The sequence below is a fragment of the Pseudochaenichthys georgianus genome, chromosome 1 (assembly GCF_902827115.2).
Source record: "Pseudochaenichthys georgianus chromosome 1, fPseGeo1.2, whole genome shotgun sequence".
Classification (NCBI taxonomy): domain Eukaryota; kingdom Metazoa; phylum Chordata; class Actinopteri; order Perciformes; family Channichthyidae; genus Pseudochaenichthys; species Pseudochaenichthys georgianus.
In genome coordinates, this window is record NC_047503.1 from 5,068,174 (window position 1) to 5,076,284 (window position 8,111).

An 8,111-nucleotide genomic window follows, 5' to 3' on the forward strand; every position below is an offset into this window, starting at 1 on the left:
CACCTGAACATCAACAGAAGAGGACTCTTTAAAGTAGAGACACTACATACTGATATACACCTGAACATCAGCAAGAGAGGACTCTTTAAAGTAGATACACTACATACTGATATACACCTGAACATCAGCAGGAGAGGACTCTTTAAAGTAGAGACACTACATACTGATATACACCTGAACATCAGCAGGAGAGGACTCTTTAAAGTAGAGACACTACATACTGATATACACCTGAACATCAGCAGGAGAGGACTCTTTAAAGTGGAGACACTACATACTGATATACACCTGAACATCAGCAGGAGAGGACTCTTTAAAGTAGAGACACTACATACTGATATAAACATGAACATCAGCAGAAGAGGACTCTTTAAAGTGGAGACACTACATACTGATATACACCTGAACATCAGCAGGAGAGGACTCTTTAAAGTGGAGATACTACATACTGATATACACCTGAACATCAGCAGGAGAGGACTCTTTAAAGTGGAGACACTACATACTGATATACACCTGAACATCAGCAGGAGAGGACTCTTTAAAGTAGAGACACTACACTGATATACACCTGAACATCAGCAGGAGAGGACTCTTTAAAGTGGAGACACTACATACTGATATACACCTGAACATCAGCAGGAGAGGACTCTTTAAAGTAGAGACACTACACTGATATACACCTGAACATCAGCAGGAGAGGACTCTTTAAAGTGGAGACACTACATACTGATATACATCTGAACATCAGCAGGAGAGGACTCTTTAAAGTAGAGACATTACACACTGATATACACCTGAACATCAGCAGACATGTAAACAAAAGATCTAGTTTTAGTTGACTAAATTAAAACAAACTTGAAAGAAATCAAATACATAGTGTTGTTTTTTCCTTTGTTTATATTTATTATGATAATTGTTGAATGCAAACTTTGTAAACAAGGTAATAAAGTATGTACTGAAGTAGCTTTAAGTCAGTGTATTGATCAGGGCAGAGCCAGGTGAGCTAAAGTCACTCAATATGAAGGTAACTAGACAAAAACAGGAGGAACAGACGAGAAATAATTCTAGTGTTGTTTTTAATTTAAATGTATTTGTATTGAATGTTGTTATTAGTTGAATTCTCAGATTAAATCTCTGGTGACTTGAAATTAAAAGTAAGAAGTTAAACGTAGACAGGAGAAACAAACGTAAAATAAATCAACGTGTCAGTATTGTTATCATTATAAAACGTTTTTTTTATTGATTGACAAAACTATACTTTAACTTAACAAGTAAACAATGGACTAAACATAAATATAGAAATGTACTATTAAGTAAATATGACAAATATAAGATACATATAAAAATTGACTATTAACCAAACATGATAAATATAACATAAATATGAAAATGAACTATTCAATAAATATGAAAAATACAACAAAAATATGAAAGTGGATACTATAAACTAAACATGACGATATAACATAAACCTGATAACTTGTAATGACTAAATGTTCCTCTTATTTAAGGGTACTAGAAGCAAAGGAATAGTTTATTTCTTTTAAAATTAAGGTTGTTTTTTTGCCCCTAGTGGCTAAAACTGCACATCACTGTGAGTCTCTTCTGGAACCTTTGTTGATGTCTAACCAGATCTAATAACTGTTAAGTGTTTAAATATATATCCTGACTGGCTGTGAGTATATGTTGTTGCTCACTCACTTTGAGCTTTAGACTTGAAATGTTTTAATGTCTTATTATTTTTTGTTGTTGTGAGTTTGTTTTTTAAAGTTTTTTAAGTTTTTAAAGCCGATGTCAGGGCTGCCTTTGAGTCTCATGTTTTCCTTTTTAGTCATCGTTGACGTTTGGGCGGATACAAGAAAAGGAATTGATTAATCTTCTCCACCGTGGTGTTGTCCTCCTCTGCGTTGTTGGGATCGGCTCATTGGTTTGCTCAGGTGGATCCACCCTCACTTCCTGTTCCACCTCCAACTCCACCTGTACCTCCACAAGCTCCTCCTTCACCACGCAGAGTGCCTTTGGTGGTTTTTTCAGCTGTTTCTTCAGCAAGGCGGCAATCTCTGCATCCTTCTCCTCAACACAACGTTCCTTCTGTTGTTCCAGTTCCTGGTTTCTATCATGCAAAGCAACTATCTCTGCATCCTTCTCCTCCACACAACGTTCCTTCTCTTGTTTCAGTGTTTGTATTTCCTTCAGAAAAGTAGCTATCTCTGCATCTTTCTCCTCAACGCAACGCAAGTTTTGTTGTTTGAGTTCCTGGTTTGTTGTTTGCAAGGCGGCCATATTTGCCTCCTCCTTAACACAACGCTTCTTCAGTTGTCTGATTTCCTGGTTTCTCTCACGCAGAGCAGCTAACTGTACAGCTCTCTCCTCAACACAACGCTCCTTCAGTTGTCTGATTTCCTGGTTTCTCTCACGCAGAGCAGCTATCTTTACAGCTTTCTCCTCAACACAACGCTCCTTCTCTTGTTTCAGTGTTTTGTTTTCCTTCAACAAAGCAGCCATCTCTACACCTTGCTCCTCAACACAGAGTTCCATCTGTTGTTCCAGTTCCTGGTTTCTCTCATGCAAAGCAACTATCTCTGCATCCTTCTCCTCAACACAACGTTCCTTCTTTTGTTCCAGTTCCTGGTTTCTATCATGCGAAGCAACTATCTCTGCATCCTTCTCCTCAACACAACGTTCCTTCTCTTGTTTCAGTGTTTGGTTTTCCTTCAGAAAAGTAGCTATCTCTGCATCTTTCTCCTCAACGCAACGCAAGTTTTGTTGTTTGAGTTCCTGGTTTGTTGTTTGCAAGGCGGCCATATTTGCCTTCTCCTTAACACAACGCTTCTTCAGTTGTCTGATTTCCTGGTATCTCTCAAAAAAAGCAGCTAACTTTACAGCTCTCTCCTCAACACAACGCTCCTTCTCTTGTTTCAGTGTTTTGTTTTCCTTCAACAAAGCAGCCATCTCTACACCTTGCTCCTCAACACAGGGTTCCATCTGTTGTTCCAGTTCCTGGTTTCTCTCATGCAAAGCAACTATCTCTGCATCCTTCTCCTCCACACAACGTTCCATCTGTTGTTCCAGTTCCTGGTTTCTATCATGCGAAGCAACTATCTCTGCATCCTTCTCCTCCACACAACGTTCCATCTGTTGTTCCAGTTCCTGGTTTCTCTCATGCAAAGCAACTATCTCTGCATCCTTCTCCTCAACACAACGTTCCTTCTTTTGTTCCAGTTCCTGGTTTCTCTCATGCGAAGCAACTATCTCTGCATCCTTCTCCTCCACACAACGTTCCATCTGTTGTTCCAGTTCCTGGTTTCTATCATGCGAAGCAACTATCTCTGCATCCTTCTCCTCCACACAACGTTCCATCTGTTGTTCCAGTTCCTGGTTTCTCTCATGCAAAGCAACTATCTCTGCATCCTTCTCCTCAACACAACGTTCCTTCTTTTGTTCCAGTTCCTGGTTTCTCTCATGCGAAGCAACTATCTCTGCATCCTTCTCCTCCACACAGGGTTCTTTCAGTTGTTTGAGATCCTGGTTTGTCTTTCTCAAGGCGGCCATCTCTGCTTTTTCCTTCTCGTGCATCTTGAGGAGCTTTCCATATTTCATGTTCAGTTCCTCATTCTTTCCGCGCAAGACATTCTGCTCAATTTCCAGGGCATTCATGTTCACATCGTGCCTAACTTCTAGTTCCACTTTCACCTCCACATCCTCCTTCTTGTCCATCTTCACCTCCTCCACCACACAACGTTCCTTCTCTTGTTTCAGTGTTTGGTTTTCCTTCAGAAAAGTAGCTATCTCTGCATCTTTCTCCTCAACGCAACGCAAGTTTTGTTGTTTGAGTTCCTGGTTTGTTGTTTGCAAGGCGGCCACATTTGCCTCCTCCTTAACACAACGCTTCTTCAGTTGTCTGATTTCCTGGTTTCTCTCACGATAAGCAGCTAACTTTACAGCTCTCTCCTCAACACAACGCTCCTTCAGTTGTGTGATTTCCTGGTTTTTTGTTTGCAAGGCGGCCATATTTCCCTCCTCCTTAACACAACGCTTCTTCAGTTGTGTGATTTCCTGGTTTTTCTCACGCAGAGCAGCTACGTTTCCAGCTCTCTCCTCAACACAACGCTCCTTCAGTTGTGTGATTTCCTGGTTTCTCTCACGCAGAGCAGTTATCTTTACAGCTTTCTCCTCAACACAACGATCCTTTAGTTGTTTGAGTTCTTGGTTAGTCTTTTGCAAGGCGGCCATCTTTGCATCTTTCTCCTCAACACAACACTCAAGCTTATCCCTGAAAGTCCTCTCCTGCTCCAGCAACAACTTCATTTCCTGATTTTCTTTTTGCAGAATCTCGAGCTTGGCTGCTAGCTCATCTCTATTGTTCATCTCCATCTCTACTGCTGTGACAAAATGACCTGTTGTTTAGCAAACTAAATGTAATTGTTCGACTGAATTAACGTCACAAAAATCCCACAAAAGTTGAGTTCACTTGTGAAGATTATCTCGCTAAAAAAACTGTAAGTATCCCTAATCTCTTCAATGATCTGACACGAGCTGGACAAATTCCTTCTGCCTTCTGCCTAATTCTCTGATGCTCTGATGAATTCCCCGTCACAGCCAGGTCCTGCAAACTCTTAGAATATCAATGCAGAATTCAGAATTCTACATGAAGGCAACAGATGATGTCATCATTCTGAATGTTCCATTCCAAATAAGGAGTGAAGGACATCAGCTGACAGGAAGTAAGAATGGAACCATGCTGTTGCCTAGCAATGCAATTGTGTTTAGATAAAGACATTTCTATTTTGATATGTTTCAAATTTTTGAAATGTTTATTTCTACTTATGTGCAATGCCTTGTTTTTTATGCTGCTGCAACGCAAACATTTCCCATTTTGGGATAAAATAAAGTACATCTTATCTTATGTAATAGGAACCAAAAATACAGTTACGTTGAAGTTGCACTCAATTGCATTTTGATGAAGTGCCATTTTGAATACAACTTTTTTTTACAGGATTAATACACATTAACTTCAATGAAAACATTTCTCTACTAAAATATTTTTTTATGGTGATTAATTGTCTATGTTTGTTGTAATTGTCTGTCTCTTTGTAACTGTTTTCCATCTAATTGTAGGACTCTTTAAAGTGAAGACACTACATACCGATATACAACTGAACATCGGCAGGAGAGGACTCTTTAAAGTAGAGACACTAAGTACACCTGAACATCAGCAGGAGAAGACTCTTTAAAGTAGAGACACGACATACCGATATACACCTGAACATCAGCAGGAGAGGACTCTTTAAAGTAGAGACACTACGTAGCGATATACACCTGAACATCAGCAGGAGAGAACTCTTTAAAGTAGAGACACTAAGTACACCTGAACATCAGCAGGAGAGGACTCTTTAAAGTAGAGACACTTCATACTGATATACACCTGAACATCAGCAGGAGAGGACTCTTTAAAGTAGAGACACTTCATACTGATATACACCTGAACATCAGCAGGAGAGGACTCTTTAAAGTAGAGACACTACGTAGCGATATACACCTGAACATCAGCAGGAGCGAACTCTTTAAAGTAGAGACACTAAGTACACCTGAACATCAGCAGGAGAGGACTCTTTAAAGTAGAGACACTTCATACTGATATACGCCTGAACATCAGCAGGAGAGGACTCTTTAAAGTAGAGACACTTCATACTGATATACACCTGAACATCAACAGGAGAGGACTCTTTAAAGTAGAGATACTACATACTGATATACACCTAAACATCAGCAGGAGAGGACTCTTTAAAGTAGAGACACTTCATACTGATATACACCTGAACATCAGCATGAGAGGACTCTTTAAAGTAGAGACACGACATACCGATATACACCTGAACATCAGCAGGAGAGGACTCTTTAAAGTAGAGACACTACGTAGCGATATACACCTGAACATCAGCAGGAGAGAACTCTTTAAAGTAGAGACACTAAGTACACCTGAACATCAGCAGGAGAGGACTCTTTAAAGTAGAGACACTTCATACTGATATACACCTGAACATCAGCAGGAGAGGACTCTTTAAAGTAGAGACACTACGTAGCGATATACACCTGAACATCAGCAGGAGAGAACTCTTTAAAGTAGAAACACTAAGTACACCTGAACATCAGCAGGAGAGGACTCTTTAAAGTAGAGACACTTCATACTGATATACGCCTGAACATCAGCAGGAGAGGACTCTTTAAAGTAGAGACACTTCATACTGATATACACTTGAACATCAACAGGAGAGGACTCTTTAAAGTAGAGATACTACATACTGATATACACCTAAACATCAGCAGGAGAGGACTCTTTAAAGTAGAGACACTTCATACTGATATACACCTGAACATCAGCATGAGAGGACTCTTTAAAGTGGAGACACTACATACTGATATACACCTGAACACCAGCAGGAGAGGACTCTTTAAAGTGGAGACACAACATACTGATATACACCTGAACATCAGCAGGAGATGACTCTTTAAAGTGGAGACACTACATACTGATATACACCTGAACATCCAACCCAGTCTCACGGCATTTCGTGTTCACCAACACGATTTTTAATCTATTGATTCGTGTTCACCAACACGACTTTCCCCTTTTTTTCGTGTTGCATAGCACGATTTTAAAAGCAATGTATTTCTACTGGTAATGTGTTTCGTGCCTGCAGGCTGCAGCACGTCTTTTTCTCCGGTCGGGTCGTGGAAGACCGGAAGCTGTGTGGTTCATAAAAACATGTTCTTACTCAATATCAAGCCACAGTTATTGCTTTTATTTTAAATCGTATAATTTCGGACTTTTGTTGTCGTCTGTGAGGAAAATAAATGGGGCTCAGAGCCTCAGGATACTGAAATATGTATTTTTTAAATCTTTTTTTCCTTCTAATTTGTTATTCTTTTCAAAATAACACACTGTTATTTACTCACCAATAACACACAATTATCCTTGCTTTTATTTATTGGTTTAATTCCATAATCTCGGGCTTTTTTGGCGTCCGTCAGGAACTGAATTTCAAAATAAATATAACCGGAAACAGACGTAGGCATTTAGAGCGATTACCCAAGATCCTCAGCTATGGTTTTAAGCTCGCTGATTGGATGTGTTAGCCGCAATGCATGCTGGGATTTGGTGTTTATATTATATGAAATCCGGAAAACATTTTAAAAGTATAAAATAATACTTAATTCCGAGTGCTCTTGCTTTTCTCTTTGAAAGTCATCACATAACGGCATTGTAATACACGGTTCGGCTGCATTACATATTACAGATCTGCCGTAGTTCTTTATTAGAGAGCCCTGATGAGAAGACCTTTGGAAAAACTGGAAGAAATGGCGCCGAAACTGAATACTTGACGTGGATCATAAATATATCAACAATTAAACAACATCTTCAATTTCTCTTCACACAATACGTCTCCTTGCAGTATCAACACTAATTCGGCTGACTTTTACATTTGATCTAATTCATAGATAGGTTATATTTACACCATAACGGTGCACAGCTGATAGAAAAGGACTGTAGTTTTCAAAGATATTACTGATTTTCTTTGAATGTAAGAATGTAAATACTGAGTCTGAAATAGTATAGCAATATGCTGTGAAAAAGACGTGCTGCAGCCTGCAGGCACGAAACACGTTACCAGTAGAAATACATTGCTTTTAAAATCGTGCTGTGCAACATGAAAAAAAGGGGCAAATCGTGATGGTGAACACGAATCAATAGATTAAAAATGGTGTTGGTGAACACGAAATGCCGTGAGACTGGGTTGGGTGGTGAGCGTTGCCGTGTATGTGTGTGTGTTAGCAAGTGTTTGTGTGTCTGTATTTTCCCCATAAGGCAAGACCCGCCCAACTCTGTCTCTGATTGGCTTACCCTGAAATGTTACCCCGCGTTAACCAATCATCACTCCTCTCTGGTTACTTTAACTTTTCCATGGTACTGTGAGAGGACATCGCTGTATTCACCTGTAAGTTACATCCGCAGGGATATTCGGTTCAGTTCCATTACATAATGTAACGCAGTAACGCACCCATTTAAATCACAGTAACTATAACGGCGTTACTGAATGGGAATAGGT

At 39.6% G+C, this 8,111-nt stretch overlaps 1 protein-coding gene across 1 annotated transcript; it reads right to left on the reverse strand.

Moving 5' to 3' along the window:
- Positions 1–1,830: 1,830 nt before the first annotated feature.
- Positions 1,831–4,777, reverse strand: LOC117452277 (trichohyalin-like). Its single transcript, XM_034094330.2, has one exon. It carries the CDS (start codon positions 4,375–4,377, stop codon positions 1,831–1,833), a length of 2,547 nt encoding a protein of 848 aa, XP_033950221.2. The 5' UTR covers positions 4,378–4,777.
- Positions 4,778–8,111: the final 3,334 nt, after the last annotated feature.

What these genes read in the sequence shown, in the direction of transcription:
- LOC117452277 (XM_034094330.2), bottom strand. Translation starts at nt 4,377, where the DNA reads ATGGAGATGAACAATAGAGATGAGCTAGCAGCCAAGCTCGAGATTCTG.